This window comes from Carassius gibelio, chromosome B24 (assembly GCF_023724105.1).
Source record: "Carassius gibelio isolate Cgi1373 ecotype wild population from Czech Republic chromosome B24, carGib1.2-hapl.c, whole genome shotgun sequence".
Taxonomy (NCBI): Eukaryota; Metazoa; Chordata; class Actinopteri; order Cypriniformes; family Cyprinidae; genus Carassius; species Carassius gibelio.
The window spans coordinates 10,509,198-10,526,847 of NC_068419.1; the positions used below are offsets into that span (position 1 = coordinate 10,509,198).

At 37.0% G+C, this 17,650-nt stretch overlaps 1 protein-coding gene across 1 annotated transcript in view; it reads left to right on the forward strand.

Annotated features, from left to right (window-relative positions):
• Window positions 1–17,650, forward strand: part of vipr1b (vasoactive intestinal peptide receptor 1b) — a 52,217-nt gene that overhangs the window by 10,174 nt on the left and 24,393 nt on the right. The window contains exons 2-3 of the mRNA XM_052596775.1: window positions 5,684–5,774; window positions 11,128–11,238. Coding sequence (XP_052452735.1) covers window positions 5,684–5,774; window positions 11,128–11,238 — 202 coding nt within the window. The remainder of the gene's footprint in view (window positions 1–5,683; window positions 5,775–11,127; window positions 11,239–17,650) is intronic.

Below are 17,650 nucleotides of genomic sequence, written 5' to 3' on the forward strand. Positions count from 1 at the left end.
ACGACTGAAGTGCCCTTGGGCTAGGCACCGAACCCCCAATTGCTCCCCGGGCACCTGCAGCATAAATGGCTGCCCACTGCTCTGGGTCTGTGTTCACAGTGTGTGTGTGTTCACTGCTGTGTGTGTGCACTTTGTATTCTGAGTAAATTTGTGAATTATGAGGGGGGGTTGGGTGTCAGTATCTGGTGTGACCACCATTTGCCTCACGCAGTGCAGCACATCTCCTTAGCATAGAGTTGATCAGGTTGTTGGCAGTGGCCTGTGGAATGTTGGTCCACTCCTCTTCAACGGCTGTGTGAAGTTGCTGGATATTGGCAGGAACTGGAACACGATGTCGCATATGCCGATCCAGAGCATCCCATACATGCTCAATGAGTGACATGTCCAGTGAGTATGTGAGTATGAACTGGGATGTTTTCAGCTTCCAGGAATTGTGTACAGATCCTTGCATTATCATGCTGCAACATGAGGTGATGGTCATGGATGAATGGAACAACAATGGGCCTCAGGATCTCATCACGGTATCTCTGTGCATACAAAATGCCATCAATAAAATGCATCTGTGTTCATTGTCCATAAGCATACGCCTGTCCATACAATAACCCCACCGCCACAATGGGCCACTTGATCCACAACGTTTACATCAGCAAACCACTCACCGACATGACGCCATACACGCTGTCTGCCATCTGCCCTACAGTGAAAACCAGGATTCATCCGTGAAGAGAACACCTCTCCAAAGTGCGAGAAGCCATTGAATGTAAGGATTTGTCGGTTTTGACAACAAACTGCAGTCTGGTCCAGACCCCAATGAGGGCTATGAGCATGCAGATGAGCTTCCCTGAGACGGTTTCTGACAGTTTGTGCAGAAATCCTTTGGTTATGCAAACCGATTGTTGCAGCAGTTGTCCGGGTGTCTGGTCTCAGACGATCTTGGAGGTGAAGATGCTGGATGTGGAGGGCCTGGGCTGGTGGGGTTACACGTGGTCTGCGGTTGTGAGGCTGGTTGGATGTACTGCCAAATTCTCTAAAACATTAAATTCACAGGCAACAGCTCTGGTGGAGATTCCTGCAGTCAGCATGCCTACTGCATGCTCCCTCAAAACTCGCAACATCTGTGGCATTATGCTGTGTGGTACAACTGCACATCTTAGAGTGGCCTTTTATTGTGGCGAGCCTAAGGAACACCTGTGCAATAATCATGCTGTCTAATAAGCTTTATATGCCACACCTGTCAGGTGGATGGATTATCTCGGCAAAGGAGAAGTGCTCACTAACACAGATTTGTGAACAATATTTGAGTAAAATAGGCCTTTTGTGTACATAGAAAAAGTATTAGATCTTTGAGGGCTTTGATGATGCATGCAAAAAAAAAAAAAAAAAAAAAAAATGGGGGCAAAAACAAAGTGTTGCGTTTATAATTTTTTTCAGTGTATTGAACCCTCACAGATAATTTGAGCATAAACAGAAATATGTGAAGCTGAGTGTCCGCACTTTGCCAGGAATGCATCAGCGATCGGCCCGATGCCTGAACCACTGCTTTATTAGGTCGCTTTCACCCGCAATGGACCCTGCACCTGATAAGTACACCAATGCAGAGTAAGGAGGAATGCACCTCTATTATCTGATGTAACTCTGAGAGGAAATATTTGTGAACATTTGGCATATTTATTATTTGATGTATAGCAAACTGTTATTGTAATTTAGGCTAATCTCACTGTAAACAACCTCTTAATCTCTTTTATGACCTCAGATGGAGAAGCTGCATAGAAATGTATCTAACATAAACGTGCATTCTCAAGGAACCAAATAATGTTACCAACCTTGAGTAGTACACTTTAGACTAAGAAGGCAATTATTAACTGAAGATAAGTACTGTTGGTCAGTGTGTTTTTATTTTGTGTACTCTTCCCTTCCACTCCTGGTTTGACAGTGTTTTAAGCCACACAAGGTCAGATGATGCAATAAAAGTGTGATGGAATCTTCTGCTGGTGGGGATTATAGTTGCACGCATGGCTGATGATGGCAGTGAAGCAGCCTCTCACTGAGCTGACCCTATTATCCATGCACCAAAGTACCAGAGAGTGACAGCTGAAACTGAGTAAAAATAGCGCCTATATTTTCAGCATCATTTCTGCTGCTCTTCTCCAAAACATTCATCATAAAATGCTGCTCCATCATTTAAATATGATTCACAATGTCACAGAGCATGTAGATGTCATTATAGAGCTTCTCTTCAAGATATTTTAAAACAGTGTTTTTTTTTTAAAGAGCCCATGAAATCAGCTTTGAATATATTGCCTTGTGAATGTATTCATACCCCATCATTTTTTTTACATTTTATGTTGCTGTTTAATGTTAAACAGCTTTAAATTACTATTTTTCCCACATTTATCTACACTTCATATTGACAAAGCAAAAAGTGAATTGTGACAACTTCGTAAATTTTTAAAAAAATAAAAGCCACACTTTTATTGCATCATCTGAAATAAGTATGTTGCATAAGTATACATACCCTTAAATAAATATTTAGCTGAAGCACCTTTACAGGCTCAAGTATTTTTGGGGTATGATGCGACAAGCTTTGCTCATCAGCATTTGGCAATTATCTGCCATTCTTCTCCTTACCTCTTCACCTCTCAAGCTCTGTCAGTTTGAATGAGGGCAGATGCACATTTCTCAGGTTTTTCCAGAAATATTTGACTGGGTTCAATCCCAGGCTGTGGCTGGGCCACTCCAGGACATTAACAGAGTTGTCTATAAGCCACTCTTGCTGTGTTCTTAGGGTCGTTGTCCTGTTGGAAGGTGAACCTTCTGCCCAGTCTGAGGCTCTGAATAGTTTGAACTCGGTTTTCTTTAAGGCTATCTCAATATTTTAGTGCACTGAGCTTTTCTTTTACCCTGACGAGTCCCTCATACCCTGCCGCTGAAAAACAGCTTCTACCTCACACTTTACTTTTTGGATGATACTCTGCAAGTGATGAGCAGAGCTGGTTTCCTTCAAACATGATGTTTAGAACCGAGGTTCATCAGATCAGAGTATCTTTTTTTCTCAGAGTCTGAGCTTCCTTTAGGTGTTTTTTGTTTTTTGATAATTACAAGTGTGTTTTCATATGTATTCTCTGAAGAGAGGATTGAGCCTTGCCACACCGCCATAAACCACAGATTGGTGAAGTGTTGCAGTGATGTTTTTCCTTCTGTAGATTTCTCCTATCTCCATATATGATCATGGAGCTCAACTAGAGTGACCATCAGGTTCTTGGTCACCACACTAACCAAAGCCCTTCTCCATCAGTTGCTCAGTTTGACCAGGAGGCCATCTTTAGGCAGAGTCCTGGTTGTTTCAATATTCTTCCATTAAGGTTAACAGAGATTACATGCTTCTGTGTAACTTTAATGAAGCAGAATGCTTTTCTGAACTCTTCTCCAGAAGTGTGGCTTCACAAAAAACTGTTTATGAGCTTTTATGAGGTTTTATGAGGTTCTTTAACCTCAGGGCTTGGTTTGTGCTCTGCTATGCATTATCAGCTGTTAAACCTTTTATTAAGACGTGTGTGCCATTCCAAATCATATCCATTTAACTGAATTTGCCACAGGTTAACTTCACTCAAAGTGTAGTAACATCTAAAAACAATATGAATACTCCGGAGATCAATTTAAACTGTCCCAGATAAGGGAATAAATATTATGCAATGGAATTATTTAAGTTTTTATTTTTTAATTCATTTGCAAAGATTTTTTATTATTATTTTTACCATTAGGGTGTTTGGAATGTAGATTGACGAGGAATTAAAGCAGTTTAACATAAAGCAGCAATATAACAAATTAATGTAATATTACAATTTAGTTTATTTTTATGATTGTTTTACAGAATCTTTTTATTCTGATAAATTGCTAGTCAGTCTGTAATTTCAAACTGTAATGTCAAGTCAAAATATGCAAAAAGTGTGAAAATATTATTTGATGCACAAAAAGTGAATATATATATATATATATATATATATATATATATATATATATAATTTCTGCCACTGTCAACTGCATTACTGAATGCTGTTAAATACAACATATAAATACGAAAAATACAAAAATACAAAAATACAAAAACATGACACAAAGAAATGAAAGTAGTATATGTTTGTATACCTACAGAATTCTGTTATATTGAAATAACTTAATACTTTTATGCAGCATGATTGCATTAAATGGTTAAAAATGTCACGGTTCATAGATGCATCGGCCCCCTCTGGTCATTTTGTGTACTACTGTTGATTGGTTACTAGGTTCACCCGTTGTCTCTTGGTTGGATTTATGCGTCTTTGATCACGGCAGCCTTGCATTACCAAGAAGTCCTGTTATCACTGCACCCATGACTATCTGTTTACTGTGACTTTGCTTGTTTGTTCACATCTAATAAATTACCATCTAACCTCACATTTGAACCCATCTTTTATTTCCTGACAAAAAGTGAAGGTATTACACAATTTTTATATTTCAAATAAATGCTGCTCTTTTTAAATGTGTTCCGCATTAATAGTAAGAAGAATATATCAGCATATTAGAATATACTGATGGATCATGTGACACTGAAGACGGAGTAATGGTTGCTGAAAATCCAGTTTGCAATTACCAAAATAAATTACATTTTAAAATATGTTTTAATAGAAAACAGTTATTTTATTTTATTTTTATTTTTTTACACCACACTTCTTTTCTCACCATCAGCTAGTAATGAAGGCATTGACTGGAGTATATTTATTTTCTAAATGTTTTCAGTGCTTCATTCCATTGGCCCAACAATGCCAATAATACATGAAGAAAACTTGGCTTGCATTCCTATTCATGTCAGTTGAACTCAGCAGAAGTAAATCAAACCCTTTGTGTTTCTCATTAACCTGTTGTTCTAAGTCACAGATCTCAGGTCTCTCACATTGAAATGCACAGACACACCTGTACCCATACACACACAAATGCAGACCCACGCACATACGTACCAAACAGAAGCATGCTCAGATGTTAACTCAAGACAATAAACACTACACACCCAAAGAACATGACACAAACACCCACACACATAAAGCATTGTTAACTCTATAGGGATTCAATCGGCCCCCTCTTCCCCAGCACCGTCTTCATTGACCTTCTCAAGCTGTTCGTTGGACTTTCACGTTATTATTGACCCGCAGGCTGTCTGCCACTGACTGTCAGCATGAATTTGTCATCAGCAGTGGACATCAGTGAGCAATCCGACGATTACTCACTGGCCCCACATGCCTTTTCTCCCTTAGAGGCATGATATCATCTCCACAGAGCAGTGATGGTCTTTTGTCCATGTGCCGCTAGCGTATAGACGTACATTGGACTGTCAATAAGAATGGTGTATGGCAAGCTAAAATCTGATAAGTAGTTCAGTTGTGGATTTTTCAAGCAGTGGTTGATCTAATTCCCAGTAGGTCTTTGCTGTAAATATTTAGCTAAAATAAGGCCCCTAAGGCTTCGCTACAATCCATAAATATGCATATGAAATGAAAGCGTTGCAAGATGAAAGCTGACACCTTAAAGTAATAGACTATCCTGAGAATAATATTGTGGTGAATCACTGAGACGAAAGAGATTGAAGCTTTGAAGGTTGTGCTGTGGTTGAACAACTGAAATGTTCTCTCTCTCTCTGTCTCTTTTGCAGGTTGGGGCTGTTCAGATGTGTGACGTGGTAAATGAGATTGAGCTGGCAAGAGCGAGGTGCGAGAATAAAACAGCAGGAAACGTCACATCAGGTGATATTCACAAAACAACGGTGCTCTGTGCCATTTTCACAGTCAATAAACAATTTTGCACAGACGGGGAAAATAGATTTAACTTTAGATCAGAAAGAGCTAATATGTGGTGCTGAAACAAGGCCAAAAAAAAGCACTAACATTCATATCTAGAATTTGTTTGAATGAAAAAAGAATCTAGAAGATCTAGTAAACTGCTGTTTTATAGTAAGAAGAAAATATATGTATGTGTGTATATATATATATATATATATATATATATATATATATATATATATATATATATATATATATATATATATAGAATGCTGTTAAATATAACACTTTTTTGTTTGATATGTGGTGAAAATTACAGAGCAATGAAAATTTTGAAGAAAAAAAACTATATATTTGTATATATAAAGAATTCTGTTATATTGAAATAAATAAATTCTTGTGTTCAGCATGGATGCATAAAATTTATTAAAAGTAACAGAAAGGCATTTGCAGTGTTACAAAATTATTATAATTATTTCAAACAAATTATGAAAATGTTCTATTCATCATAAAATCTTGAAAAATTAAAATGTACTATGGTTTACACAACAACATTGAGCAGAATGTGCTTAATATTGAGAATAATAGCACCAAATCAGCATATCAGAATGATATCTGAAGGATCATGTGACACTGAAGACTGGAGTAACCGCCCAAAAAAGAAAGGGGAAAAAAAGGAAACTGGAATACACACACAAAGTAAATACAAATATTAATTAAAAAAAATATAACGATAATGCTTCATCCATCCAATGGTTTGAATATGAAAATATGAAAAAAGAAATCATTGTTTTCAAAGGCTGATTACCATCATCCTCATCAATGGCATGTATCATGCACATGCTGATGAGACCTCAAGCATTCTGACAAAATACTGATTCATCTGCCTAGCTGATTACTTTGGATTCTCAGCAAAGTGAAAGTGAAGTGAAGTGACATTCAGCCAAGTATGGTGACCCATACTCAGAATTTGTGCTCTGCATTTAACCCATCCGAAATGCACACACACAGAGCAGTGAACACACACACACACTGTGAGCACACATCCGGAGCAGTGGGCAGCCATTTATGCTGCGGCGCCCGGGGAGCAGTTGGGGGTTAGATGCCTTGCTCAAGGGCACCTAAGTCGAGGTATTGAAGGTGGAGAGAGAGCTGTTCATGCACTCCCCCCTCCCACAATTCCATCCGGCCCGAGACTAGAACCCACAACCCTTCGATTGGGAGTCCAACCCTCTAACCATTAGGCCACGACTTCCCCTCGAGGGACCACTGCAGCGCACATGGATATCTACAATTATGCAGAAGCTCCTTTGAGAGTAGGTTATCCTCCGCTGACTCATTCTTCAGGTTGACGAGGTGAACTGGCAATCAGGGATGAAAGTGGAAGGCAGCTGTTAAAGTCAGGCCCCCATCATGGATTGAGAGTGGGATGAATGAAAGGATCTGTTGTGCCCACAAGCATTCCTTGCAACTGTTTGAAATGAAAGCCCTATAGTGTCCATGTGTATTGTTCTAAGATAGACTTGAGAGTTTACTTTTTTTTAATCTTTTGTTGTGATATAACTAGGCTTTTCGTTTGGATTGGGATGGACCCATGAGACTGGACCTGAAGCCTATATCATGTTAGTAAACTAAAAGTTAAGAACAGCTCTGTAGCAACCACACAAAACACACAGAATAGTGTAGCAACCTCTTAACAGAGCCCTAGACAACTCCCTCACGTCAACACAGAGCAGTTCAATAGCTTTTAGGAAAATACATTTCTGATGTTCAATCAAGGTGTAAAATTCAAGTCAGAAAAAAAGTGAAATATTATCACAATATTCAATATATTTTACTATGTTATTTATTCCTGTGATGGTAGAGCTGAATTTTCAGTATCATTTCTCCAGTCTTCAATGGTTTCTTCAGAAATCACTCTCATTTGCTGATTTGCTACTCAAGAAACTTTTCTTATAATTATTGATGTAAAATATTTGTGGAAAATGTATACATTTTTTCAGGATTCTTTGATGATTCGAAAATTCTAAAGAACATAATTTATTTTATTTTGTAACATTATGTCTTTAATGTCACATTTGATCAATTTAATCAGTCTTTGCTGAATAAAAGTATTATTATTTTCTTAAACAATGTATTAACTTTTAGTCAAAGGTTCACGTTATATTTTTACACTTGGCAGACATTTTTATCCAAAATGATTTACTGTGCATTCATGGTTGTGCATTGAAACCAATGACCTTGGTGTTGCTAGCACCAGTTGAGCTACAGAATAAAATAATAAAGCTGTGGATTTTAAAATGTTTTCTTAGACAAAGAACATTTCGGCACTAACTGATAGGACTGAATTGGTGGGTTTTTGTTAAATGTGAGCCAAAATCATCACAATTAAAAGAACCAAAAACTTAAACTATTTCAGTCTGTGTGCATTGAATTGATACACGAGATTCACAATTTGAGTTGAATCCCTGAAATAAATAAACTTTTCCATGACATTATAATTTATTGAGATGCACCTGTACATCTTTAAAAGTCTGCTGGTACTTTTTGGTAGTTATTGTAATCAGAAATTGATTCTGTCTCAATGTGTAGGATGTTGAATAAAATGGAAATAACAAAAGTATGAATTTGGTGTAATGTTGAGCATGGTTCAAAAATTACCACCAAACTGCATCAGAAGTTTTACATTTTGAGCTCTGTAAAACTGAAATGTATGGTATACGGTATAGATGTCATTCACTTACCACTTATTTACAAAGCAAACATACACAGTGCACAGTAAAGTAATGCAAGAGCTAAACCTGAAATAGTTCATATTTTGGAAATACGATGCCTTCAACCCACAACCCATCTGTAGGTACACTTGTAGATGAGCTATAGTGTATTGGCAGCCATGTTTTTGGAAGACATTAAGTGGGATGAACTTTTCTTTGGATTGTATAATGTTCACGGAGGGCACTTTGCAAAACCAATGCATCCTATAGTGAAAATACTCTTCCCTTGCCCCATAATTTAGGTAAAAATGCCTCCATATACCCTGCCGAACTCATTTAAGATGCAATCACATGCCTTCCCTTAGATTCAATCACTCAGTCTAAACATTGAGACACAGATTAACACTTCCTTTATCCCTTAAAGAAAATTCGTTTTTTTTTTTTTTTTTTTTTTTTTTTTTCTTTCCTCATTTTTACAACAGTCCAATTCATCAACTGCATTTGAAGTGGAACTAAACCTGTAGAGCTTACCTTTGCTGTTTTTTTTTTATCCAAATGCTGACCAGTCCAGTATTAGTAGTCAAGGCATCTACAGTACATTTTCCTTTCAGAGTTCCCTAGTCAGTGTGTTTAACCATAAAGAGCTTTCAGCAGCCGGACTTTATCAGATTTCAATACAAACTGCAATCCTGTGATGATTGAATTTACATGTCTACAGTCTGTGTGCTGACCCATTCTCACATCCATATATCTAGTGTCTGAATGAGGTGGATTTTTAAACAGGCCACTTGCCTCTGGAACATTCCTCTGTAGCTCGGAGAGGATGAATAAGATAAACTAGCTGTCAGTTCTCCACATTCACAATCAAGAGCCAGCTCACCTCGCCTCATGAATCAGACAGATGCATTCTGGGGCATGAGGAGCATCGTAAATATTCAAAATATTATGGGTAAAGCAATAAGCTGATACCATATCTCAGTTTATTGTGCACACAGGTGTCCGACTGAAGGATGAGGGAAGTGGGAGTTTTAGAGTCCTCATGTTACTTTTAAATAAACCCCAGTTAAATTTAGACAGGGTAGACTAATGAAAACACTAGGGAGATGAACTAGTGACACATTTGTATAATTTTTCTGCAGGAAGTTAGTGCTGTCAAATTAGTATTTGGCTGGACCATTGGAGGCATCTTTCTGTATAATAACTAATTAGTTTTGTGCATGAAAATAACACTTTAATGTAGCAAATAAATGCTAGAATACATACAGTATGTATACAGTTTTTGTAAAAGAAAATGACAAAAAAGTAAAAATATAAACATACAGTACATATACACATACTGTATATAAAAAATGCAAAATGATGTTCTTTTCAATTATTTGCTACATTAAATTTTAATTTTCATGCTCATGAATTTATCATTACACAGTCGTGGCCAAAATTATTAGAACACTAGTATTTTCACCAGCTAAAAAAATTGGTTTTAAGTCAGGTATTTCTATCTTTTGTTGTAGTGTGTCAGTTGGAAATATTAGTTCATATTTTCAGACATTCATTTTGCCATTAACTGTAATAATCCAGTGAGATTTTTGTTTGCACAAGGAGCCTGATAGCAGCCAATGCTCCACACAGAGATCTGATCTCACATCATCAGTCTGTCTGGAATAACATGAAGAAACAGAACGAATTTAGACAGACTTGCTCCAAAATGCTTCAAGAAACTTACCTATAACGCCACAGTACTGTTTAAAGTTTTAGGCACTTTTGTAAAAATGCTGTAAAATTAGGATGCTAGCAAAAATAATGTCATAAATGGATTTTCTTTATCAATTAATATCTATTAACTAAATTAAATCAACATTTGGTGACCATCCTTTGCGTTTAAAACGGCTTTTGCCCTAGGTGCACTTGTGCATAGTTTTTCAGGTAGCTTTGCAGGTAGGTTTCTTGAAGCATCTTGGAAACACCTCAGTTTGTTCTGTTTCTTCATGTTATTCCAGAAAGACTGTAAGTTTCAGTTATTTTTGTTGAATTGGCCATTACAATACTCATAAAACAAACTATTGCAAATTTGGGGTGAGTTGGAAAATAATCTGGACAGATCTATTGTACATTCAGAGGAAATCCCTTGGCTTGAGTTGTAGAATGCATGGGATAACATTAGTGTTGAAGTTCTAAGGAAATACTGTATATTGCCAGATATATGTACTGCTGTAATTGCTGCAAAAGATGGACATACCAAATATTAAAGTTAAAAGTGGATAAAAAAGAGAGCACAAACTAACTTCATCTGCTATTTGTTGTGCTCAGAGCAACCATCTGCATGTGTCATGAACATTATGAAATGAAATCATGCTTTGGAGGCAAAAAAGGTCAATATATTCATATCTGTCAGGTGTTCTAACAATTTTGGGCACCACTGTGTGTGTGTATATATATATATATATATATATATATATATATATATATATATATATATATATAATTAATAAAATAATATATAATTATACTCTAATCCTTATGATGTTTTATGTTTTTGTACAAGTTTTGTACAAGTTATAAAATATTGGGGTAATGCTAAGCATTGTTCTTTATTCTTTTGCCAGGCTGCAAAGGGATGTGGGATATTATTGCTTGCTGGCCATCAGCCAAAGTTGGGGAACATGTGGTTATTCCTTGTCCAAATTACTTCCGACACTTCTCTGATCATCATGAGGGTAAGTTGAAATCGCCCTCAAAAACCTTTGATGAACTTCAAGGCATTAAGCAACAGCAGTAACTCTTGAAGAAAAGTGCAGAGTGTCTTTTGTCATTTTGTCAGCCTCAGTCATGGGCTGTCATAGGCTGTCACAACGCTGTAAAACTAAAAGTTTTGAGGCACTTTAGTGTCTGAAGTTGTTCAGAAGCTAATCTTAAACTCCCACATACTCACTGGAGTAGTTTCTTTGATATCACACTTCTCAACGCAAAGTGATGAGCTTGGGAAAATGATAACTCTAAAATAAGCCATTAATTGGCAGAAAGTACAATAAAACCAATTTTCCCCTGTAGCAAACAGCATTTTAATGGTATGTTGCCATCAGTGTACGACAACATCAATAACTTGTTTGCAGAATGCGGTACAATTACCGACTGTGGGTTACATTTTAGATGCAGAACCGCTGCTTTGAGTGGATGGAATGGCTAATTCATTAGAAGGCAAATCAGACACATTGATTGAGTATGTACTACCATTAGGTCACACTTGTTTATCTGATAATTCTGTCTCAGCCACATCACACCAGAAACTATTAATTAAACTCATTCAAAGTCTGGCAGCATACCAAGTTCAGCAGACTTGCATTAACCTGTTATACAAAGGATGTCTTAGTGCAAAGTATATATATATTTATATACAATTTATATACTAATTTATAAATTTTGTCACTTTAATTTTTGATTAATATCTTAATAAGATATAAATCAAGAACAAGTTACTACAGTTTTCTTATGACCATAAAATGAATATCTTATTTTAAACTATTATAACAGAAGGTTCAGTAGTTAAAGTGTAACTAAACCCCTGGTCAGAGCCTGACTCCACCCACTGACAATATTTGAAAAATGCTGAAAAGTGGGCAGATCACAGCGGAGATAGAGGGGACGAACCTAGGGCGGGGCTGAGCGAGAGCGGCGTGAACCTGAGACCCGCAGTGATGGATTGATTGACAGCTGCTGTCTGAGTCGCTAAAATGGAGAGTGACTGTAATGATGCAAGTAGCTTTGCAACAGAGCAATCATTTGAAGTAGAGGACTTTTCTCACCTACTACATCTGAAGTGGAGGATGTCGAGGTGTTTGTTTATATCAATTATATCAACTGGCTCAAACTGCGGTCTTAACTCCCGCATCGCGTCGCTTTTCAGCGCGAGCTGTGGCCATCTCAACCTCCATTGCGTTGGAGAAGCAATCCCGTGTAAAATGCAGTTTGCACACTCCAGCTCTAGGCGGGAACTCACGGTCTTCCAGGCCAAGTGCATGCAATCACTGGTGCCTAATTTTAATGTTTGCTGGAAAACTATGCAGTCCAGCAGTGCTGTCGCAACTAGCAACACACCTCCGTACCATCCTGACCACTGTACTAAATACAGATAAATCTATGCTTACTTGAAGATCTAAATAACTATATAATTGATATGCTAAACAGATGCTATAATAGTATTTCCTGATCGTTTTCAATACTCGCAATTCAAACTCCTGACTCACTACAGTGATTATGATGGAACAAGATGGTTTTATACTGCCAGGGGCGTGGTAGCTCGTACCAAGGGGCGTGGTGAGCTGGAAACTGCTTACGTCACCTGCCACTGCTTACGTCACTTGCCACCACAACATCCAATAGGAAAAATCAACTGCAGTAGCCACCGTTCAACCTGAAGAGGGCAGCACTTAGATGTTTACACCTTATATTGTAGAATTAAAACACTTTATACTCTGTGGTGCATTAGACCAGGGGCTCATCTCCTGTTTCCAAAATGCATCACAAAGTGCTTGAAAAAGCTGTAAACTAATTCCACATTGCACAAGGTGCAAACAACCTTACACCTGTTTCACACATAATCCGTCTGCAGTGTGTATGCGTTGCATATGTTTTTACGCACCCATGTTAACGGATTCCAGTTGCATTCTAGGAGCGTTGCGTCTGCAGCAGTGCAGCGATCGTTTACGTACAGAGTAGCGAACTGCAAATGCATCCTGTGTGAAAGCACATCGAGTCCATGCTGCACCACATACGTAACGCACACGGACTGCATACGCACTGCAGACGGAGTATGTGTGAAACAGACGTGAGCAGGGCCGTAGCTGGGGTCAGCGGGGCCCCGGTGAAGGTTGTACCAGTGGGCCCTGTTTGAAATTGTTTAATTTGTATGTTCGTTTATTTTTATTTATTTGTGCTATTTACACAATGTTTCAGTTTTTTTCAAGTTTGTAGGTGTCAAGGTACAGAAACCAAATAATTAAATGTAAAATATCACTGGATAGTCTTCAATGTAAAAATGAAATATACAATCAAACCTACATTTATTCAGACACCTTCAACATTTCTCACATTATTACAGTTTTGCTATATATATAAAAAAATATATCAGGTGTCTGAATAATTTTTGGTTTTACTGTTAAAACTAAGTAATTCAGTCAAGAGCAGTGAGTTATTTTCATTTTCATTTTCTTGGATTAACATTACAGCAGCCAGTAGCTAAATTAGGCGCGGTCACTTTAAGAGACGATGAACGCATCCAATATAATACACATCCCATTTTTTTCCTCAACTGTTTACTTTCACTTTAGAAATAACTGACCGTTTTTTCGAGCATAATTTCCAAGGGGGATATTTTGACATATTTTGTTTGTATTTGTCGGCACAAGAGCAAAAAGAAACAAATTCGATGTTCAAGTGTTTTGAGACTGTCTCTGCGTGAGCCCTGAACACCAGAACAACGCGAGTACTGAATTGGGCTCTTTCACATCTTTTTGTTTGTTCAAACTGCGATTTATATTTGTTCGTTCAGGTGCAGGAGGGACTTCGAGGAGAACTTTGCAGAAGAGAGCTCGGTTCAGTGTCGCTGTCAGTGATACGCGTCTCTCTCTCTCTCTGCACCGAACACAGCGCGAGTAACCAGCTACTCTGTTCAACTTTTCCGCGTCTTGTGTTTGGATGCTTTAATGTTTAAAGCGACAAGCAGTAAGGCTTAAAAATATGTGAAAAAGATAAGCTTTCATGACGATGCCCAGCAGTGGCCCGTCAACTGTCCTGAGCATCTATTTAGGCTGGCCTCAGCGAGTCAGTTATATAAAATATCAAGGTGAAAGTCATCATAGCTTGCTTAGTATAGACCCAGCTCCCAACCCAACTTTGAGAATAGATTAACGGCGATATTTTTTTCATCGCCCGATAAGAGTCTCGCGTTAACGCAGCATGTTAACGCCGATAACGGCCCACCACTTATAATTACATTACAAAAATTTAAAACAAGAATATAAAAATAACATGTAAAATATATTTTCATTGTTATAATTTACATTATAATTTGTAAAGGCAAAATAAAAGCATTTTATTTATACCAGTAGCCTCCGACTTCTGAATTCCAGACATTAACTTATTTAATACTCTAGGTAACATTAGTCAAAGTCTGCAATGTTGTAGATATGTCTAGATTTGCAAAAATGTCCATGTGCAATGCACATCAGGTACAATCTAATGGAAACCAATGTCCATTCCATATAATGGAAATACAGCCTCTGTGCTGAAGGATAAAAGGTTTCTTGGGTCCGTTGATGAAAGAGGGCTGAAAAAGAGAGCACATCTGCTGTGAGGAGTTCTGGATTGCAATCTGTTATTTCTGAACACACTGAACACTGAATACTTTAGGAATGACCAGCTGTAATAATGTAAGATTTTATTTATTTATTCATTTATTTATTTATTATTATTTTTTTAACTGCTCATTCATGGTAATATGGAACTGTAGATGATTCTGGTCAAAGTGGTTCCTAGCTAGCAGGCTCTCAGGGGTTGATTTTTATTAAATCAAACAGATTTAAACTTTTTTTTCCTTTTTGTTAGGTAAAGTTCACTTTAATAAGGTCACTTTATTTTCTGCTAATTTTTAAAATATCTTTTATTTATAGATTTTGTCATTTCCCCAGATCTACACTTTTAATCGTAAAATCTAAAAAAAAACCATCATAAAAGTTTTTAAAACTTTTTTAAAACTTCAGTGATTCAACAAAAAAGGTTAAACATAGGATATTTCAATATAATTTTTGCATTATCTTTTTCTTTAAGTGTAGTTTATATATATATATATATATATATATAGTCATGGTCTGCTTCTGAATGTGTAAGGTTTATTATATATCAAAGTATTCATGAAGGTGCTAAACCTCAGCGTTAAATTAAAGTGTAGGCTTAAGTCTTACTCTTGTTATGTCATTCAGTCCTTTCAGTATTGCTTAATTAATGAACGTTTGATTAATGAGGCACAATATTTCAATGTTCTTTTTTTTTAGTGCCTGGGGATTGTATATATCACAAAGCATTAGTTAATTCAATCATCTAGCAAAGCTGCTTGTTTCATATGCAGCCGAGTGTGAAGGTGGCCACATTTGAGAGCTGAATATAAATGTAATCATATTCCATGATCTTTCGCTGAAAGTGGATCAGTCATGCATTCCATTGCTTATATGACTCCCCACAGCCAAAAACTGAAGCCCTTCTGATGGATCCTCATCATTTGATTAGCAAGTGTTTTTTTTAGCAACAGAGCTCAGTTAAATGAAAAAGAACAGAGTCTGAGCCCTGGTTTGTAGACTTTTAGCTCTGCTGTTCTGAGATGTGTATGAATTCTCACCACACTGGATCTAGTACAAGGATAATATAGCTGCAATCTGATTGACAGGATTCCTAAATGCTTGGTACACACTGAGGAGGGGATATCTGTCAATTGATAAAATCTGTTTATTTGGAATGGCCAGAAAAGGCATCAAACTTGAGTCAGATTGATTCAGATCAAGTTTTATGTTATAGATAAAATGATGTAAACTACTCTATAAATAACAATCAAATATATATTGTAATTTTATTATAAGCATATTGGCTTTATTGGTACATATAAAGTACATACTTAGGGGGAAGTCGTGGCCTGGTGGTTAGAGAGATTGACTCCTAATCCTAAGGTTGTAGGTTCGAGTTTCGGGCTGGCAATCCCACGACTTAGTTGCCTTTGAGCAAGGCACCGAACCCCCAACTGCTCCCTTGGCGCAGCAGCATAAATGGCTGCCCACTGCTCTGAGTGTATGTGTGTTCACTGCTGTGTGTGTGTGTGTGTGCACTTTGGATGGGTTAAAAGCAGAGCATGAATTCTGAGTATAGATCACCATGCTTGGCTGTATGTCATGTCACTTCACTCAATTTCATATTAATGCCTTATTTTGCATGACCATATTTTAGATCCCTTAACCCAACCCCATACCTAATTTTAACAACCATGCAAGGAATTAATAAGTAGCAAATAAGGAGTTTATTGAGGCATACTTAAGTGTGACCAATTAAATTAAAATAAGGTTATATTAGCTTACACTTTATTTTACAGTGTCTTTGTTACATATGTTAAAAGTACTATATTAATAGCAGTCAATTATGCTTAAATACAAAAAAAAATAACCAAAGTCTAATAAGTACATGTCGTAAATTAATATTACTCTGTGTATATTTATATTTGTATAACTACACTGTATTAAGGGAACCTTAAAATACAGTGCAACCTTATAGTATAATTCATTTTTCAAAATTAAGCAAATTAGATAACTATTTGATGTTTGCAGTGATTAATATCATAATAAATGTAATCAGGTATATTTACAGTATGAATGTGAGGTGATGTCAGTTCAAGGTCACTGAAGGTCAGTGCAACATTGAAACCTTTTTTAAATCACATTTATTATATCCAGATTTCTTGTTCTATTCAGGTGGCCTGAAGTGAGCGCTGACTTGATTTTCCACTTCCCGTGAGGTGATATATTATTTCCTATGCCATTTCCTATAGTGTCTTTTGAAATGAAACTTTGATTTTTAAGCTATGATTGGAAAGCTTAATATAGTCCAACATCCTGTATAGTTCATTTCAAATGGCACTGTCGCAAATGAACCATACTGTTCCAGTGCTGATGGTGAAATACCACTTAAGAGCAATTTCTTTTACTTAAGTCCCTCGCATTTCTGATGGATTTTCAGTTAAAGCACAGTACAAGGCTCTCTCTTGAATGGGAAAGGACAGATAATGCTTTTCAGAATGATGAAAGTCTGTCCGTTGTTTAATACCAAGGATTAATGTGGCATTCTGGATTTGCTTTATGGGATCTCTGTGGCTTTTGACAAAGCCGGAGGTCCATTGGAATAATGTGTGAGGATGGATATATTGCACGTGGGTGTTTGCACACGTTGATTAATGTGTGAGTGTTGGCGTCAACCTTACATGACAAACAAAGCTTACACTAACAGCCAAGAGTAAACATCACCTTCAATAAATTTACACAAGCTTTCAGGTGCTGGTTTTTGTTGAAGTAACATGTTTGTATAAATGCAGTGTAT